General features: G+C 37.4%; 1 protein-coding gene across 1 annotated transcript in view; it reads right to left on the reverse strand.

Annotated features, from left to right (window-relative positions):
• The window catches only part of DCP1A (decapping mRNA 1A), a 49,109-nt gene extending 27,634 nt beyond the window's left edge, over positions 1-21,475 (reverse strand). The window contains exon 1 of the mRNA XM_012640419.1: positions 21,265-21,475. Coding sequence (XP_012495873.1) covers positions 21,265-21,475 — 211 coding nt within the window. The remainder of the gene's footprint in view (positions 1-21,264) is intronic.
• Between the last annotated feature and the right edge of the window lie 664 nt (positions 21,476-22,139).

Consider the following 22,139-nt stretch of genomic DNA (forward strand, 5'->3'; position numbering starts at 1 on the left):
ATGCGCCACCATGCCCGGCTAATTTTTTCTATATATCTTTAGTTGTCCAGCCAATTTCTTTCTATTTTTAGTAGAGATGGGGTCTCTGAGCTCAAACGATCCTCCCGCCTCGGCCTCCCAGAGTGCTAGGATTATAGGCGTGAGCCACTGCGCCCGGCCTGCAAATCATAACTTTAAAAGTTCACTTCTCAATAGAAATAAAAGTTAATTTATTGATTGATGATTGATTGAGACAGGGTATCGCTCTGTTGGCCTGGGATAGACTGAAGTAGCATAATCATAGCTCATTGCAACTTCAAACTCCTGAGCTCCAGCAATCCTCCTGCTTTAGTCTCCTGAGTACCTGGGACTACAGGCATACACCATGCCTGGCTATGTTCAAAAAATTTTTTTGTAGAGATGAGGTCTCGTTATGTTGCTCAGGCTGGTCTTGAATTCCTGGTCTCAAGTGATTCTCCTACCCTGGCCTCCCAAAGTACTAGGATTACTGGCATGAGCCACCACACACAGCCAGAAATAAAAGTTTAACTGGATTTTTCTATTATTACAGAGTGAACTAAAATATTATTGATGCACAAAGTGAGTGAATGGTTTCATTTTAATGAATGCAGATCATGAACAAATTGTTTCCCCCCTACCCTGTTTATAAGGTGGCTTCTCTGGCAGGGAAAACCTCCAATCACACTAAAACTGCCCTAAACCTTTGGAGCCTGTGTCTGGCCATGTGTCCTGCAGCTGACTGCACTACCTGAAGGCAGTCCAGGTTGGTCAGTCTCTGAGCCTTCAGTCTGCAGTGAATGGTTTCCCAGGTTTGGAACCCATTTCTACAGTGCCTCTTTTGTTCACAGAATTTCAAAACGCTAAGAGTACTTCACACAGAATCAAACCCCAGGGAATAACAAGTAATTCTGGAATATTTTACATGATGTAAGTCAACAAATTCACTTAGCTCTGACATCTCAATGGAAGGAGCACAGAAGCAGCCTTGTTACAGAGGAGAGAATTACTAAGCATTATCTACCACAGAGTCTCAGTTATGCTCTTAGTAGCTAAGGCTTGCTCCAATATAGAGTAAATCAGATCAGGGCTTTGAAAAGACTCCATATATGGCAATCACACACGACCACCTTTCTTGAAATATGCCTCTTCCAACTTTGGCTAATGAACACCCCAAACACCAAAGTCCAAATACAAAAGATTCCAGTTTCCCCCTTATAAACCATATATATCTGAACACAGTCATATAATATATAGTGATCAGAAAATGTTTATGATACGCAACACATCAGGCTCAGAGAGGAACACACAACCTTTTCTGTGCTAAACAGAGCCAATTAAGTATGTTTTCACAGAGGATTCTAAATCGAACTCTTAGGAAAGAATTCCATATTGATAAAATAAGTCCACCAGAGCTAACAGCTTATTATGACAAATCTTCACTTAAGTCCTCCCTTTTTCCTTTGAAGAAACATGCTATAATTTAGAAATAAGACACTTGCCTTCTACTCTTGTACATTATCAAATAAACTGCCAAAAAAGAGCCAAACACTTTCAAAGGCATGTTTGCAGAAGAAATAAAGATAAGGAAGCCATAATGATAGCTTAATGGGTAAGGGATAAGAGTCACACTCGACTCTGCCAAAAGCAGACCTGTAGAGGTTCAGACACGCATCCAAGAATCAGCTCTGTCTGCCAACATATCAAATGCTCAGTACACGCAACTGGCAAGAAAGCCCAGGGAGCTGCCACTAAGCCTGTCACTGTCACTCATGAGGAAAGACAGACAAGTTCACCAGATAGCTAAAACCACTGAGGACCTGATCTCCAAACCAAAGCAAAGTATTCTTCCCTCAAGAGAACCTACACTTGAAGACCCGTACTTTCTGCCAATGATTCACTTGCTGAAACGTTCTGAAATAATTTTCTCTGATTAACTATACCACAGAAGATTTAGGTTATGGCAAATAATGATGACACATATGGCTTTTCTCAAGATGAAAGCAAACCATTTAGTTAATGGATACCCACCATACATTGTGACCACTAACACCATCCTGTGTGAGTCATGCTGCACAGAGAAGTCACTGAAAAGTTAGGGGGTATGACAGGACATTTGCTTGCCTTTAGGTTGTACTTCTATGAAAAATATAAAGATGCATATAAGAATATCAAAAATTAAATGTTTCCTTTGCTTTTCAAATGAAGCCCCTTTCTTTGAAAATGTGAAAAATAGGCCGGGTGCGGTGGGTCACGCCTGTAATCCTAGCATGCTGGGAGGCCCAGGCGGGCAGATTGTTTGAGCTCAGGAGTTCGAAACCAGCCTGAGCAAGAGCGAGACCCCGTCTCTACTAAAAAAAATAGGAAGAAATTAGCTGGACAACTAAAAATATCTAGAAAAAATTAGCTGGGCATGGTGGTGCATGCCTGTAGTCCCAGCTACTCGGGAGTCTGAGGCAGTAGGATCCCTGGAGCCCAGGAGTTTGAGGTTGCTGTGAGCTAGGCTGACGCCACAGCACTCACCCTATCCAGGGCAACAGAGCGAGACTCTGTCTCAAAAAAAAAAAAAAAAAGTGAAAAATAATAATGACAAAAATTAAAGGTATTTGGATTATTTCATACTGAGAAATTTTTAAAAAGAGTTTCAAGGAAGAGTTTCCTATCTCCCTAGAGAGCCTTAGTTTGAAGATCTAGCAACCTATTATAATTTGATGTTATATTAATACTTCATTCTGTTTCTCATCTTGAGAGGTATATGATACACACGAGATCAAGAAAATCCAAATTAATTTGGAGACTTTGTAAAATCCCCTGAGACTTCTAGAGATGAAATGTCACAAAAACAGAACTAGGAAGCACTCTCATGCATATGTTGTCTTTCTGATTCATTTATTATTTAGATCTGACCTACTTTCTAAAAGGATTTGAGGAGGCTGGAGATTTTCCTCAGTATGGCGCGAAGTGGAAAAGGGGGTATGATAACAGCTTTTTGGTGATGGTGTTAAAAGTTATAAAATTTCTAAAGATGATATTGACAAAGATCTCTTATACGAGGAAACAGAAGAAAATGGGCTTTGAGTATGGCCAAATACATTTTTATACATAAAAATGGAATAGGTATATAAACATAAGTCTACACTGGCAGGTGACAAAGTAAATACCTCTGCCTTGACAGATCATTTCCTTTAAGTGGCTCCCCACGAACATCAAAAGATGGGAAAAGAGTGAGAAGAGGAGAAAGGCTTTGGGGTGGGGAAGCAGAAAACACACATACACACACAGGAAAAAGGGTCTGGAGTCACAGACTGGTGACCTAGGATCACGACAGGAGACTTTGGTGTATGGCAAACACTTAGACAGGTGAGGAGGCGCTGTGTATCTGTAAGTAAGGTTGGTAAACGTGATCCAATTACCTCAGCAGCTTACCCCTTTTGGAAAAAAGAACACTCATCTCAGAATACTACCGAGAATACTACTGAATGTGGTAGAATACTACTACAGAATACTACTGAGAATACTACTGAACGTAGTAGACAAAGAGCCCAACTTTTAAAATTTAAATTGTATTATCTGTTTATTGGACACTGAATATTAATTAAAAGACTCAGGCCAGGTAATTGAAGAACGCTACTCTACAGGCTCTTCAATTTACCATTTCAAAATGTGGCACCCCTATCTAAGTTACATCAACTCTGAAGATATTTACCAGAAATACTGCTTCCACAATCCCTTTTAACATTATAAATTTCAGTATAGGATTCAGACACATGAAATGACCATTGAACTTCTCTAGATATTAGGAAAATAAACCCAACAATATCACAACTGATCATTCTCATTTATAAAATTTTTATTCTTAAATGATGGACAACCTCAAACAAAACAGTGAATCACACTACAGTTTTGCCTCTGCTGTTAGAATTTACAGCCACTATTGCCACACAGTACTCACCACTCCTTACAGCTGCCAGTGTGCTGTAAATGATTATGATTATAGGTGTGCCAAAATGCTGTCCACATCCAGCTCCTCACAGTTTGTCCATTCATCCTAGCATCCCACACAGACACTGTCATTTTTATGTATCATAAAGGAGAGACAAAGGGTAGGAAGCATGGCCCCTGGCCTCAGTGGAGTTGAATTCCTATTTCCTAGGCTTCCAAAAATCTACAGTTAGGGCTTTGGGAAGTATGTCAGATCATGGTGTAAGAAAAGGGGGAACTTCTTTTCTCTCCTTTCCTTAACTTCTATTCGCCTACATATTTTCCTATTCTACACATTTTCCTACCAATTTACTAAGTAGTCATCGAAAGCAGGGTTGTAAGCACAAGTAACTATGGAGTGTAAGAGACCTCAGGGTGTGGTGAGATTAGTGATGACCATGTCCTACCCAGACCCTTGCTGTTAATAGTTGTAGGAATCCAAGTGCTGTGTGGCCACATGTTATCTTGTCACAGAAGAAAAGGCAGAAATCCAGGGGTGTGTATGTATAAAATATCCTAATTTTTAAATGTTGGGGGCAAATGCTTATCCTATGTTTTCTTTTTATTAAAAAGAAAAAGCTAAGCGTGCCTGGAAGCAGTGACTTTGTAAGTAACTCAGGTCTGCCTGGATTCCCCAGGGCACTGAACCTGAGGGCTCAGTCTTGAGGTTTATTTCACCCACTCCAGAGTGTCTTCAGTCTTCTTAGACTAGCAGTTACTCTATGTTTCAATTTTTACATCTATGCTGAACTTCACTGCGTAAACACAAGGTAAAAACCTATATACTACATGTTAAGAACATATTTCTGTCTCTTAGCTAAAAATAATTGTGCTTTCCTTTGTAAGTTCTCAAAAGAAAAAACATTAAAAGTATTAAATACTTAACATGATAATTATCTAAAAGAGATAAAAAGTACATGTGTGGGTTAACTTTTAAAATCTTTACAATTAAGATAGCACCACAATAAAAAAAGATAAAACTTGCTTTTATCTAACATCACCTGGGGGGAAGGGGAAGCCAGTAATTAGTGAATAATAATGAAAAGAATCCACTTAGGAAATTTTGAAATGTTCATGGACTCACAAAGAAGGTACTTGGTAAAGGCTCTACCAAATCATACTAAGCAGTGGCCTACAATGAGATAGAAAGCAATATATATTTTTAAAACATCTGACCTAACAGTGTCACCAAGCCAGCCCTGGATTCTAAGTCCTGTTCATGGTGTTTTTACCTCTTCAATCTACAAATGTGGCAACAGCAACGCTCTTCCCTTATCTTGGTCAGAAGGCCAGACTAATGCAGTTGCCAGAGATCCTTTCTCCTTCGGTGATTACAGAATCATACCAACCACAGCAGCGCCGCAGCTGAAGGTGGAAGACTGCCTGCCTTTCTTCAGGCGAAGAAAGAAGTACTGTGCTGAATTCAAAGATCACAAGAATGAACCGTGGAACTTTTCTTATTGTTTATAAATTCCTCTTGCAGTTTGGAGGTAGAACTCACATTTTTTGACTTGACAAATTATAAACTTATCTTGCAAGAAAATTTCTTGAACTGTGCTCTGAGTCTGAAGATTTGCGCCAAATGCCAACAGCCACCTACCATCTCTACTGTTCTGAGTCTTGCCCTTGAACTGAGAAAGGACAAGCAGAGAGACAAAAAAAGTACACACTACAACATTTCTTCTACTAAAACTTTCCATTTGGCAGCTGCATTTTCAACACTATGGAAATGAACCTCCCTACTTTTTCTAGTGATCTAATTTTAATTAAAAATGCTCTATATCAAGAGACCGATGCTCGATATAAAGGAAAAGTTATAAGTGAAGCAGAAATGAAGGAGTACTTCTCCCTGGCTTTTGGAGGTAAGCTTTTAAAAATATTCAATAGCAATAATATTTTTAACTTTCAATTGTACTTATTAGGTAATTGTCTTTTTTTGTTAAGCAGGCTAAAGAGCAACGTACTACACTAATGGCTAAATGGCATTAACACTTTCTTTAGGAAATTTCAGATTATATTTTACCTTCATATAATCATTTTGAAAGTGTTTTATACAAACCACAAACTTGTTACTGTTTAAAAGTGTCAAGGTAAAATAAAATTCAGGATATATTTGAGTTCTTTTGGAAAAGTAAAAAGGACTTTGTTCATTTTTCTAAACTACTTTTGGATTATAGAAAACATTTTAAAATGAAAAGTGGAATTCAGTAGGAGATACATAACTTAAGGTGTTGGGTGGAAGAAACATAAAAAGCTGTCCCTGTTAGAATGTTTACCTTCCAGTAAAAAGATAGCAAGTCTAACATGCACATAAAGTAAAATAATCACTTCTCTTTTAGTTAAAACTACCATTACATACTAGTCTAAGGACAGAATAAAGATAGGTTTGAGAAGAGAAAATGTAGACTATATACTTTAATTAATGGATGAGTATTATTTCTGGAAAATACCAAGAAAAAACATGTTTGTACCCTCATAGTCTGCCTGGTAGATCAGATTTTTCACTATTACTAGCCCAGTTATTCAAATTTATTATACAACTGGTAACTCTCAAATCACGGACCTTAAATCATTAAGTTTTACCATTAATCCATAGGGAGTTGTTTTAAGAATAAACATGCACAGCTCTGGGCTTAATGTAGTAGCATATTTCATTAAGAATCTTGACTCTTACCAGAAAGGCAGAGTCGTGACACCAAAAGCTTTAACACACTTTAATAACTTCTGCTTATAATTTTCCAAGAAAATACAATGGAACTTAAGGTCTGAAAAAAAAATGCAATTCTTTAAACGTGCACAACAGTCTTAATCTAAATGGTATAGCACCTAGTAAAGTGCTTGGCAAATGACATATTTGATAAATATCTCAATAAATATCACTGAATTAAGGTGTGCATGTGAGTTAAATAATCACCTTGGTTAAAAACAAAATAAAAAGCAGTATTGAAATAGTTTTTGCAAAAGAAAATCATTAAGTGCTAGAATCAATATTACAGAGCTTGATGGTACCACAAACCTGTATCTTAATATTTTCAGTTAACCAGGCAATACTACAGGCTGTTTAGCTACAAGAAAGAGAAAATCCAGTTCTGTTTGCCTTTATAAGTCATGTGCCACAAATCATGCTTCAGTCAATGATGGACTTACTGCATACACAGTGGTCCCTTAAGGTTACATTATCATATTTTTACTGTACCTTTTCTGTTTAGATAGGTTTATATACACAAATACTTACCATTGTATTACAACTGCCTACAGTATTCTGTATAGTCACACATGGTACAAGTTTGTAGCCTAGAAGCAGTACCATATAGCCTAGGTGTACAGTAGGGACACATTTCTCAGAATGTATCCCTGTCGTTAAGTGACATATGACTGTACTTTCTTATTGATTCATGTACCAAATTTAGATTCTTAAAAAAATTGCTCAGAAACCCATATTACAGAATATTCTTGGGGTATTTCACAATTAAATAATAAGTAAACATATATATAAAAAACAGATTCCACGTTACCACTTTCACTCAAAGAGGTATCCACAGAAGTGGAAATCAAAGGACCCCTGACACGGGTTTTAGGAAAAGCAACTTATAAGAGCAATATCACTTAGTGAGGTATGTTGCTTGTAGCAGGTGCTCATCACCTTGCTAAAGGAATTGTGGATAACAGAAGCATGATTTCCTTACCACAGAAGAGTGGCCTGTGGAGACAAGTTTGCTGTGAAGATAAGACTAGGGGCCGGGCACGGTGGCTCATGCCTGTAACCCTAGCACTCTGGGAGGCCGAGGCAGGTGGATCGTTTGAGCTCAGGAGTTCAAGGCCAGCCTGAGCAAGAGCGAGACTCTGTCTCTACTAAAAAAAATAGAACGAAATTACCTGGACAACTAAAAATATATATATAAAAAAAATTAGCTGGGCATGGTGGTGCATGCCTACAGTCCCAACTACCTGGGAGGCTGAGGCAGGAGGATCGCTTGAGACCAGGAGTTTGAGGTTGCTGTGAGCTAGGCTGATGCCACGGCCACTCCAGCCCAGGCAACAGAGTGAGACTCTGTCTCAAAACAAACAAACAAACAAACAAAAACAGGAATGTGTGGATCCTGTATCTGCCTTTTCAGAGGCTGGTCTCTACAAGGAGAATTAACTGTCCTAGTACCATTTACTGAATAGAACATTCTTCTCTGGATTTTCTTTAGATGTGATGGGAGAGATTTTTAAACTTTAGCCCAATTATTTTACTGTTTATGGGTCCATTCAGATCTATTTATTCCCGAGCAAGTTCTGTTAAACTGTTTTTCTAGGAAAGTGTCCTTATCATCTAAGTTTTAAACTTACAGGCAAAAAGTTCTTCACCGTGGTTTCTTGTTTTTAAAAAATGTATGTTTTCTACCTTTAGTTACAATAAGTATTTATTTTATATATATATTTAATTCTTAATGTTGCTAATTGTGCCTCCTCTTTTACTGTTGCTGTTGGATCAATCCTAGTACAGAGGAGTTTTTTGTTTTGTTGATCTGTTCTGTTCTATTGCAATTTCTACTTTTTGTAATTAATTTCTACTCTTATCTTTATTTTCCTTCAACTTTACTCAGATTTCCCTTCCTAACTTCTTTGGCTGAATGGCCTACATGTGGTAATTTTTATAAAACTTCTAACATACTTGAAAAAAATGCAAATGCTCTAATTGCTGGAAGCAGGGTTCTTTATATATCCATTAGATCAAGTTTGTTAACTGTATTGTTTATTCCATAATCTTATTAAATTGCCTGCTTTATCTATCAATTACTAAGGTGGCTTGTTAAAAATCTCCCACTATAATTATGGATTAACATTCAATTTGTAATTCTAACATACACTAGGTGCATACCAATTTGAAATTATTTTATCTTCTAAGTAATTTATTCCTTTTATCATTATGTGGTAACTTTTATCCCCAATGATGCCTTTTGCCTATGTTAATCATACATGTATGATTAACCATGTACCATTAACCATTTACCATGTATGATTAACATGGTTACATCAGCTTTTTTGGGTCAACAGTTGCCTGATAACTCACATCATCCCTTATTTTCAACCTTTCTAAGATCTTAAGCTTTTAAAGTTTCCTGAAAACAGCATATAGGAAAACTCTGTTACTTTGTCCAATCTCAGTCTTTTAACTGGCAAGTTTAGTTCACTTAACATTTGTTCTAATTGCTGATTTATTTATTTCTGTCATTTTATTTTGGGCTTTCTATTTCCTATGGTTTCTATTTACTTTTCTTCCCTTCCTGGTTTGTACTAGTTTGAAAGTAAAGATATCCTATTTCTGCTGTTCTGCAGTGGTTACCCTGAATCTTTTGAACGCAAATAACCTTATTTAAAAGACTAGCTAATCAATATCTACCCTCATTTCAATCTTGGGATGCTTTAGGATTGAACAGCTTCTATTTTATGTTATTGCTGTAGTACTTTTGCTTCACCTTGTTTTTATTATCTCTACTCAAACTAGTCATTTTATTGTTTTATACAGTCAATACTTACTTTGATTTACCTTTTTGAAAAATTCATTGTTTCTTTTATCTCATTTCTTCCTTCTGTGTTGAGTTTTCTTCTTTCTGGACTATATTGTTTAAAATTGTGCTGTTAAATTTAAATTAATTGAAACTAAATAGATTAATAATTTAGTTTAATTAAAATGAAATACAGTTAAAAATTCAGCTGCACTAGCAACATTTCAAGTGCTCACTAGCCAAGTGTGGCTGTCTGTGGCTGCTGCACTGACAGTGCTGCTTTAGAAGCTCTTACAACAGGGTCTGTGGGAGACAAATATGGTTTTTATTGAAAAATGTCTTTATTTTGTTCTCTTGAATTACTGAATTGGTGGTTGTTTTTTCCTCAGTCCTTTGAAGATATTATTCCTTTGTTTTCCAAACTCAGTAGCTGCAACTGAGGGGTGTGTTGTCAGTCTAACTGGTGCTCCTTTGTAAATATTCCATCTTATGTAGCCTTTGGTTGCTTCTGTTTGCCTTTGATGTTTCACTGTAACATGTCTGGATGTGTATTTATTTCTATTTATTATGCTTGGGGCCTATTTTACTGCTTAAATCTGAGACTTATGTCTTCTATGGATTCTAGAAAATTCTCAGTCATAATCTTTTCAAATATTGCCTCTTTACATCTATTTTATCATTCTGAAATTCTTATCTATCATATGTTAGCCTTTACAATTCTATCTTCTCTGTCTTATTTCCATTTTTTTCCCCTTCTGGGATACATTCTGGATTTCCTTAGATACCTCTTCTAGCTCACCAGTTCTCTTCAGTTGCTACTAGTTAACTGTTGACTCCATGTAGAATTTATTTCAATAACTAAAATTTTAATTTCTGTAAGTTCTACTTGGCTATTTTTCAAACCATCTTTTTAAAAATAGCATTTTATCCTTTTCTTATTTTTTTTGCTTTATTTATAATCAGTATTTGACATTTACATCCATTAAAGTCTCTAACTGATTATTCCACTAACTAAAGTTTTGGGGAGGGTTGTCTAATCCTGCTGTTTGTTGTATCCTACCTTTCATTCGCTATGAATTATTTCCTTGTATATTTAGTAATGTTAGATGAGGAGGCCTATCTGTGAGATTCCTGGGCAACCTGGCTTAAGAATGTGCCCAAAGGGTTTTGCATTTGATCTTGCCAGGTGCCCTAGAGTGCTCACCAGCTGATGATTAATTTTATGTTAATTTCTCGGTCTGGGGAAGAAATTATATCAAATGAATAATACCTTGGACCCAAAATCTGTATGAGGGAAGGCTCATGGTTACAATTTTCAGGGAGACATCTTCCTTCTAACTCATAGCCCAGATTGAGATAGAAAAGCTTGCCTGTCATCTCCCTAGGTTGGTCGGCAGATAACTTTAATTAATTGATATGTAGTTCACTAGGAGAATGTGTGGTATGTGTGTCTCAGCTCTAGCTCTCCACCTCAAGAGGTCTTGTCTCCTGATCCTATTATACATTACAATGGAGGCCTTATATTAAGAAGAGCTCCCACCCCCAAGACAGCTGGTAGCCAATGTTAGCTCACATGCTTCCCACTTCAACTTTTGGTTGGCCCATGAAATGTCCCCTACTCCCTTTTTTGCTATGCTATGAATTTAATATTTTATACAGCATTTCTAAATGTCCATAGGGGGAAGATTGTCCATCCAGATATTGCTGGACAGGAGTTGAATATTTTCTTTGATATGCCTATGTCACAGAACTCCTAGAAGTTTAGTTTCTCCAAGGAATGGCTTTATAATCCAATTAATAAGGATTCCATTTACAAATGAAATCAGAAGATCAGCAGATTGGTGACAATGCACATGCTTATATAGCAAAAGAACCATTTTTTAAAAAGCTAATCACAGATAAAATAAAACTTTCACCAGTATTTCTTAGGGAGAAGTGTCCAAATTAAAACAGCCTCACGGCCAGGTATGGTGGCTCATACCTGTAATCCCAGCACTTTGGAAAGCTGAGGGCGGGAAGACTGCTTGAGGGCAGAAGTTTGAGACCAGCCTGAGCAACACAGTGACTGTCTTTACAAAAAATAAAAAATTAATTGGGTGTGGTGGCATGTGCCTGTATAGTCCCAGCTATTCAGGAGGCTGAGATGGGAGGATCACTTGAGGCAGGAGCTGCTTGAAAGGAGTTTGAGGTTGCAGTGAGCTATGATGATGCCACTGCACTCTAACTCAGGTAACAGAGGGAGACCCTGTCTCTTTCATTCATTCATTCATACATACATAAATAAATAAAACATCCTTGCATTATTACAAAGTTTTAGTTAGGCCGGCACTTTGTGTTCCAGTATTCTGATAAAAAGCAATACCATGACCCACCAACCAGAATTGCTTCTCCTGAGGATTAAAAAAAAAGACCTGTGCACTCGAAAATTTCTCATTTTTAACATATATAAATTTTTTAACTTATCGTACCCGGGCTGTCTAGTAATGACCCCTACAACATTTGAAAATAATATTTGTAAAGAGAAACAAAGAGCCTCTAGCTCATCAATGGTGCTAGTCAGAAGGGATAGGAAGAAGTACACTACAGGCCTGGGTTATAAGAGAACCTGAATAATATTCAAGTCCCCATGACTCTTTCACTAATAAGATCATTTGGCTTGCATTCAAGATGGAGACACAGTCTATGATATTTTATATTTGTAAGTGCCTGATAAGACTTTACATTCATTATGCTCTTTTAAGATAAACAGGTCAGATCAGTAGTTGAAGTGATTTATCCAAGGTTACAGTTGGTAAAATGGCAAAGCCTAGAATAGAATTCTTGTCTGCAAAATAAATTCCATGCCAAAAGAGTGTTACCATGGCAAAGCCACCCTCAGGGATATATTCCACAGCTTTTGTATCTAGAAATCATTTATAAATTTCAAAAAAGATTACTAAATGGGACGCAAAAAATCTGATTCAGAGCATCCCAAGTAGTTGTTCGCTTTGGGTATGATACAGCAAAGGGTGTGTTAGAGCAAGGATTTAGATTTCCATTGTCCAATACGGTAGCCACTAGCACATATAGCTATATAATTCAAATGGGTTAAATTAAATAAACTAAAGGCCAGGCGTAGTGGCTCACACCTGTAATCCTAGCACTCTGGGAGGCTGAGGCAGGAGGACTGCTTGAGCTCGGGAGTCTGAGACCAGCCTGAACAAGAGCGAGACCCCGTCTCTAATAAAAATAGAAAAATTAGCCGGGCATCATGGTACATATCTGTAGTCCCAGCTACTCGGGAGGCTGAAGCAAGAGGATCGCTTGAGCCCAGGAGTTTGAGGTTGCAGTGAGCTATGATGACACCACTGCGCTTTATACAGAGTGACAGAGAAAGACTCTGTCTCAAAAAAAAAAAAAAGAAAGAAACTTCCTCATTCATATTAGTCATATTTCAGGTGCTCAACAGTCAGATGTGGCTGGTGGCTACTATAATGGACAGTGCTAATATAGAACTTTGCCATCATTGCAGAGTTCTATTGTACAGCACTGCTCTAGAAAGTGGACTAATGAAGTAAGTAATTTTATTGTTGCAGTAGAATGGAAAGAACATTGGCTCTGAAGCCCAGCAGATCTAGATTTGAATTCTGTATCGGTCACTTATCACCTTATTACTTATTACTCTTTAGCAAGTTTCTAAACTTCTCTGAGCTGCTTGTTTCCTCAATCTGTAAGTTCGGGATCAGAACCCTTGTGCAGAATAAAAATAAACTATTTCTAAAACATTCAAGAGAATCACCAAACCTATGCCCTTGGTTAATGTAAGCATTTTCTTTGTAAGATTTTACCTTTTTCTTGGGGGGGTAGGGGGAATTTTGTATATACAAATTAAAAAAACAAATGAATAATTCAGAACTGGAAAAAGTTATGGTTCATTGTTCAATTACATTAACTCTAAAAATTGATCTGAATGAAAGAAGATGATATCAAGATGTAACTTGAGTTAAATGGGTCAGGTGTGGTGGTGATATTTCCCACAAGAGAGCAGCAGAAGAGCAGCTACAGAATCATGTATAATTACTTGTATGCATTAATCAGATACTAACTAACTTTTTATTTAAAGAACAAATCCCTAAACAATTTAACAGCTTGCTGACCTGACAAGACTATTTTCCACTTTTAAGTCTAGGTAGATAAAACACACACTCAAGAGAGGCCTTAATGCTCACAAATCACTTGTTACTTCTCCCTGATGTAGCTATTCCTCTAAATACTTTCTCCAATGGAATGATCTGGTTAAGTCTGGTTAAGTGAGTTTTCTGTTCAACTAAGGAAACCTGTTTCAGCGGTTGTTGAAAATCTTTCTAAAATAAAATGAATTAGTTCACTTTCTCCCTAAGAATATTCTAATTAAAATAATAAATACTCCTGATGATTTAAGGTTTCATTGTATCAATTTAATCTATGATACTACAGTGGGGTTAAAGTTATAAAATATCGACATTTTTTATGTTGAACCCAGGTATCTAGGGAACTCTAGGTAACCGCTAGATTTTCACAAAATAAACCCTGATATTAGCTTTTTTTCTTATAATTTGTCTTCATTTCTTCCACAAATGTACTATAGAAATATTTGCACATACTTGAATACTTGAAGCTCTGATTAGATTCTTATTAATCATCGTTCAACTATATGCGTGTTATATCACACTTTCAGTTTATTCATTCATTCATTCATTTATTTATTTATTGGAAACAAGAGCCTTGCTCTGTCACCCTGGCTAGAGTGCAGTAACATCATCATAGCTCACTGGAACCTCAAACTCCTATGATCAAGCGATCCTCATGCCTCAGTCTCCTGAGTAGCTGGGACTACAGGCGTGCACTACCATGCCCAGCTAATTTATCTATCTTTTTGTAGAGATGGGGTCTCACTCTTGCTCAGGCTGGTCTTGAACTCCTGACCTCAAGCGATCCTCCTATCTCAGCCTCCCAGAGTGCTAGGATTTCAGCGTGAGCCACTGAGTCTGGTCATATTTTCAATTTCACAGGACCTTTTATTTGTGAAAGAAATAAAATACAATTCACTTCAGGCTTATGCTAAATGGTAATTAGGCCCATGGGTATCTTGATAATTTTCCCTACTGACTACTTTAATAATCAAACTTTTCTTAGGAGAAATAGCTAGATTAAGTTTCCAGGTAGTAAAGAACAGGATTAAGCCAATTTCACTTTTAAAAAAATTGAATCTGTATTATGTTACAGAATTTCCCTTTTAATGGAATGTTCAGTACAAAGAAAATAGCCATCTGAAATAATTCTATTGTTAACATTAGTTTAAATAAATCCACCCAAACTTATAGGTATTAAAAAGCGTTTTCAATATGTCCACAGAATTTGAAATTTGAGAGGTGATTATCTGGACAAATAGTTTACTGAATAGTCAAGAGATCCTATTTCACTTAGATACTTAAAAGTGAACTAGGAAGAATTTGGGGTTTCCAGCTTTAAAAATAGATCTACTACTTCTCATTCAGGGGATAAGAGACGTACAGTATCTAGTAGTTTTTTATATTTTATTCTGAAGACATCCCTCAACACCAATTACCTCCCAGTCAAGCGAATTCAAACACATTAACTTTTGCTTTTTAAGTTGGAAAACATTTCTCCAACAATATCCTTAGAAGATGATTACTGCACAATTATTCTGTTATCATAATCAGTTTTGTTATCCCTATAGTTAATGCCAAACAAAATGATTGCCTTCTGTCCTCAAACACCCATACCTTCAATACCCACACTAAAATACTGGAACCAAGTATAGTTTTAGTACTGTATTTTCTTGAAAGGGCCACTCTGGCCTTTCTGACTGCATCCAATCATTGTCAGCATCTGTAAAATGCCTGAAAAGACCCTGGAGTAGGAAGCAGAAAAAGAACTATGAGCCTAACTCATTAACTAAATATCTGTCACATATCTCTGAGTTTCAGTTGCTTTAACTGCCTTTCTAATCCATATAGGTTATTGTATCATTAGCATTAAAGCACCCAGTAGACACCCAACTAAATAAACAGATTGAGAAACCCCACTATTCAAGGCAAAGATCATACTTTCTTTATGGAAAGAATTATCAATATCTGTTCCCATCCCATGTCTCCAAAACTAATTTCTATTGTTCAGGGATGGGGACAGCCAATAGTTCAGAGCTACAACAAAAACAAGGGAGTAAAACTTATTTTCATAAATAATAGAAATATAATGCTATTAAATGAAATAATATAGTTAACTAAAATAACACATTATTATACATAAAAGGGTGTTTTCAACTTTAGAGCCCAGTTTAAAAGGTTTGATCTCAGAGAATCGTTTATAATCATAAGAGAGTATAGACCATAGTTTGTACTGTAATTTGAAACTCCAAAAATAATGTACTGATAGAAACTAAAGTCACTCGATTTTAAATGTAAATATATTAACTGTAATAAAACAAATATACTCACAGCTTGCATTTCTATAGAGAAGAAATGGTTCATGGAGCTGAAATTCCAAATCTTTATTCACTGGTTCAACTAGATTGTGCATATTCAGTCGATTCACAATGGTAAAACCATGGTAAGGTGAAGCTGACCTTAAATTTAAAAAAGAAAACAAAATCTGCAGTTATTATTTTTTATTTCTTTTTTTGAGACAGGGTCTCACTCTGTTGCCCATTTAGAGTGCAGTGGCATCATCATGGCTCACTGCAACCTCAAACTCCTGGGCTCAAGAGATCCTCCTGCCTCAGCCTCCCCAGGAGCTGGGACAACAGATGCACGCCACCATGGCTGGCTAATTTTTCTATTTTTTTCCACTCTTGCTCAGGCTGGTCTTACACTCCTGGCCTCAAGCAATCCTCCCACCTCGGCTTCCCAAACTGCTAGGATTACAGGCCATGAGCCACCACACCCGGCCTGTAGTTACCATTTAATCTGCAGAAATGTTACCTAAGATATACCTTATTTTCATTTCAAAAAAGAACAAATATTAACACATTAATACATTATACAATATTATCAGCACTTAAAACCATAAACAGAAAATTTAAGTCAGCTCATACTCCTCTTCTGCTCAGAGGTCTCCAAGAATTCAGTTGCTCGGTGTAAAGGCCAAAGTCCTTACTAAGGCCACCAAGGCCCTACCTGATATGCTCCCCCTCTGACTTCATCTCCTATGCCTCTACCTGATATGCTCCCCCTCTGACTTCATCTCCTATGCTTCTCCCCTTGCTCTCACTGCTCCAGCCACACGGGACTCCTAGCCACTCTCTCTGCAGGTGTGCTTCTACCTAAAGACCTCTGCCCGGACCACTGCCCAGAATCTGCACAGCTATCTCATCTCTTGCAAGCTTTTGCTCAAATATCACCTTCTCAATGAGGCCTACCTAAATCACCCTTTTTAATGCTCCCAACTTGCTCCAAAGCTCAATAATCTCTAACCTTCCTCTCTTTATCCATACCACTTATTTTTAATATTTATTGCCACTCCCCCAACACTAGAATGTAAGCTTCATGCAAATGGGGATTTTTTTCATAGATATATCCCAAGATAGACATACAGTTGCTGAATGAAATATCATTCATTTATTTTAGATGTGGTACAGGATTGGCTATAATGACTGCCCACCATTGCAACAATGATTTTTCTTACACCAAATAGGTCTTTACATAGCTCTCCTGAGTTAGATGGAAAATGCCTTAAGTCTAACAATAAGAAATATCCTTGGTTCCCCTATGGGGGGCGAGATTCAGTACACGATCCTTTAGACACTCCTCACATGTATCTAACACTTCACGATTTCTTGTTTGTTTCTCTGTGATGTACATGGGGAGATAACAGAACCCTATTCTACAGATTGGGAAACAAGCTTAGAATGATTAAAGCCTGTGCCTGAAGTCATACAAATAATGTAACTAGGATTTAGCTTTAGATTTCTGATTCCAAATCCAGGTTCCTTCTATAAGTGATCTCTGCCAAGTGACAGTATGACACCCTGCATAACTTTATCCAAGATACATAAAATATTATTCCATTTCCCCAATTAGAGTTTCTTGTGTCTCCTTTTATTAGAATCAATACCATGTAAGCCTCCATGAATTGTATTAAATCAAGCTACTCACTATACTAAATCTCACATTTTCTACTGTCAGTGGATCTGTACTATACTTTAACAGTAAAGCCAAATTCCAAATATCATAGAAACCAAGGTTCTATTACCAGTTAAAGAATTTCTAGAGATTTATATTGCCAATGAAGAGTAATGAAGAGGGTAAAGATAAAGACCACCCTTTTTTTAAAAGGAGAAAGATAAATAACAGGAATAAAGTATCAAAAAAAAAAAAAAAAAAGAAGAGTTTGGTGTACAAATATCAAAGAATTACACTTAAGAAAAAATGAGTGTGTTCAGACAGGATCTCAAAGCTTTATACCAAAATTTAGAAGAATATTTGACAAATTCATTTAAAGTAGCATCAATGGAGAAAGGCAATCCTTAAAGATAACTCACTACAAGAAAATGGAAAAGACTAGATGTCAGTAATAACTCCTGCAGACTTTCTAAGCTTTAGAAAACAAAGGAAGGAATCCACCCCCAACAGAGCAAGACCTTAGAGGGATCCAGGACAACAAGTACCCCATGATTATTACACCCTGTCAGTTGGCTTCAGGCCCTAAGAGTTGTCTAACAAAACAAAGTTGTAATTTGCAAACCAATCACATTTTAAGATAATTCTCAGAGTAGTTGAAAATAAAAAATGTACAATTATGAATCATCCAGGCTTTAAAAAAAACTCTCAAATAAACTAAAAATACATATTACTAAAGACACTGTACATAATCCAGAACATTTTTGGAGGGATAGAAAGGAGACAGAACCAGACACAAAAAACAAGCTCTCATTTAGCAACTACAGAGCAGAGGGACCAACCTCTCAGCTACATTATTTTATATAGCTCTCATTTAGTAACCACAGAACAGAGGGACTGACCTCTCACTACATTATTTTATATAGCTAGTCTATGCATTATCTTTTTCTCAAATATATATCTTTTTTTCTTTTTAATATGTTGGGGTAGGTAGGCATCTCTTTTAGACTGATTCATTACAAGAAAATCACTTTCTGTTTTGAATCAGTTTTGCTAGGCTCCTAAATAAGTTTGAGTTCTTTTTACTTTCAATCACAGGCAGGCTCAGAGAAGAGAAACAATGTGGTTAGGATCTCACAGCTAGGGATAGATGAAAACTTGAAGGGGACAAGTGGGAAGGTTCCAAAGACAAATGTACAACAGAACTGAACCATTTGACATCATTCACCATTACATTTTTTAAAAATAAATATATGTATTTTAAAAACTTACCTTCGATATACAAATAAGGTCCCTTCTATATCAGTCTTCTCCTATAATAGACAATAAGTCAATTAGTTTTTTCCCCATAATCCAAGCCCAAATAGTCCCAATAGAGAGAAAATGTTTCATGTCTAAGATCAACTTGTTTTATTTATTCTAAAATTGATCACTTTTGAACAGGTAAAGTAGGTCTTATTCTCATTCCACTAATTGTTGTTACCAGTTTCTTACGTATCCTTTCAATGCTACTGATGCATACATAAGCATGTGCAATGTTCAATCCAGCAACATGTCTGTATCTGCAGCATTTTTCTTTTTTAATTAGTAAAGGAGAAAATCATAGAATTAGCTTTCACTTTTTAAAGATAAAATATTTTAGCTAGATTTATTAATTTTAAAGCCAAGGTCTTGTGTATAGCAATTTCTTCACTTTTAAAGTTTATCAAAGTTAATAAAAAAGAAAAAGGAAATTTTCTAATAGGATACTTTGTTTCACCACTTGGGGATTTTCATATTTTCACATGTAGCAAATTTTGTGGTTAGTTAAGTACTACTATCCAATACAATTAGTTTATTATTTTTAGACCTTGATGAAGAATCACAAATACTGAAACTATACTCTGCCTTAGTGTAATTATTACAGGTCTCACAAATAATTTAAAATATTTTTTAGTTTAAAGTGAAAATGTTTTGATTAGGAACGTACAACTTATTACCATCTTTCATTTGCTGTTAGAAGAGTGTATTTAGGTTTTAAACATAGTTACAATGTTTTTGAAAAAATAAATAACTTCACCAGTCTGCAGTTCACAGCCTAGACTGGACCTAAATATTTTACTGTAATCCACAAACTATTAAAACTTTAAATGTTAGTCATATCAAATTGAACTTGTTGGGATAAAAAAATTTAAAAACCTTATCATCTTGATTTATTCCACAAGTATTGCTCTAGTGTAAGTATCATTGTGAAACTTTTCCTTCCTCAGGATTCAGAAGCTTTTTCTTGGCTTTAAAATGTTAAGTTATTAGTATAAGAAATTGGTAATCAAATGTCTTACAGTAAAAGAAAACTTGCCCCCCAAAAAACATTACAACTGCAAAATTACAACTCACTGGAAAATAATGGAGAAAAAAGAATTTGGTGATGCTCTATGTGTCATGATCCAAATAAACAATAGCAGCTTGTTTTGTTTATTTTTCAACAAGTTATTACAGCTTGTATTTCATATTTAAAACAGAACTCTGTAATTTAAAATTTTAAAATCCGCATTTCACAAATTTATATATAGACTAAGAAAAGAAAAATGAATCAGAAAATTTCAAACTAAGTCAATGTCTAAAACGGTTACATTTGTAAAACAATCTGTAATTTTACTATTTGTGGCTTCCCACACTTCCTTCTCTTCCAGGTGAAGGAAAGATAAGACGATTATGAAAAGTCTCATCTGAATTAACTGCATATAAATGCCAAATGATTTTCACAAAATTATCGATAAGTATAATCTATGCATGTGGATTATACTGTGAAGGCCATATCACGATAATCCTTAAGAGTTTTGTTAAAAATTGCATTTCTCATTGAAATGTGAATCCCAGTCATTGGTAAATTCAACCCAACAAACATTTACAGATTATTTTCTAAGTGTAAGGCGCATAACTAGACAAGTTAATTAGGAAGGGTCACTTGCAAGAAAATGGGAAATTATGTTATTTAAACAACTAATGAAGCTTCAAGAAGGGGCTGAACAGTCAGAGAAGAGACTGAATGTAACTTTTCAGACACCCTCCCGTGCACAAAAGCCAAAAGGTATTTAGTCTGATGGGAACATTCAGAGGGGTGACATCACCAGCATCATAGGTGGAACAAAACACATTTACAGGGTCCCTCTTTCCTATAAAAGGTCTTCAGGGAATCCAATTAACATGGAAGCCCTTTTCCTAAGTGCCTTGAAATCTTTCTTAAAACTCTGGAAGAACACTACAGTTCGATTAAAGCTGGACCCACCCAACCCCGTCTCTTCCAAGAACTGAAACTAATTGGATTTCAAGCTTTAAATCCAAATGAGCTCTGCGAAGGGGGCTCTCATTTATGCAGGTTGGGGGAGAGGAGGAGTGTTTATTTTGTAGATCATGTATATGCAATTTATCTATTAATCCTCAAAGTCTCAAACACAAGCTTTCAGGTACCTTTCTGATCCTATAGGTCTCATATTTTCCAACGCATCAGCAAAGAAGGCAGGTCGCCCACGTCCCCAAACCCGACCCCGAGGGACTGATACAGCTCCAATCCTCCCCTCTATCAGCTATTCCCTGGGGTGTCTCGGGCCTACTTCTCTTATTTCTATTCCCCAATCCCGGGCGCCCCCGACTCCCCGCAGGCTCCAGCCGTGTTCTTCGCCAGTCCCTGGCCTCCGGCTTCTCCCCTCAACCGTAGGCAGCCCGCACGGCCCCTTTAAGAGGCGGCGGCAGCCGGGCTGGCGTCCTCAGCGGCCAGGCCGCACTCACCCACTGGTTGGCCTTGGGGCAGAAGGTGTACAGAGCGACCTGGCCCGTGAGGTCTGCGATGCTGGTGATGTAGGGGTCATGTTGCTTGAGAGCCGCCAAACTCATCTCCTGCCCAGCTCGACTCAGCGACTCCATCTTGAATCCCGGAGCCGAGCCCCTCTGGCGGGGGCGGAGTCACGGACAGGAAAGTGCCATCCAGGCAAACTTCCCCCAGCCGCGTCAATCCCGTCGACTTCCTCCTCTCCGCCGGTGTGGTACGTCAGCCATTCCGCTCCGCCGCGCGTACTCCCCAGGCACCGGGTTCCGGCGTCGTCAGGTCCTATCGGCCCAGCTCTCGTGGTGGCGTCCACGGTTGCGCGGCAGAGCTACGGGCTGGAGCTCTGGCTCTTCTTCTCTGAGAGCTAAAATGTCCGGGTGTCGGGATTGGGGCTGCCTGCTCGTTTTCCGAGCTCTTGCCAGGCGGAGGCTGGAGACTGACGCGGTGCCTGACTCGCGCTCGCGCCGAGAGGACCTGGGGCCACAGAACGAAAACACCGCTTTGGAAATGCAGGGATCCACGGGCGGATTAGAAAGCACAGAAGAGCGAGTGTGGGGGGAACCCCAGATCCCAAATATCTCTGCATCATCACCGTTAACAGTTTGGTGATTTCTGAAAGAAAAATTTGGAAACAACCGAACTAACCCGCTTGGAGCCACTCATGAGTGTCTTGCTATCCATGTTTGCTCCTTGTTTTCCTCATCTGGATCCCACATAAAGATTTACGTCCAGTCCTGGGAAGAACGCATGAAGGCTTGAGTT

The sequence above is a fragment of the Propithecus coquereli genome, unplaced genomic scaffold (genome assembly GCF_000956105.1).
Source record: "Propithecus coquereli isolate 6110/MARCELLA unplaced genomic scaffold, Pcoq_1.0 Scaffold1, whole genome shotgun sequence".
NCBI classification, from domain to species: Eukaryota; Metazoa; Chordata; class Mammalia; order Primates; family Indriidae; genus Propithecus; species Propithecus coquereli.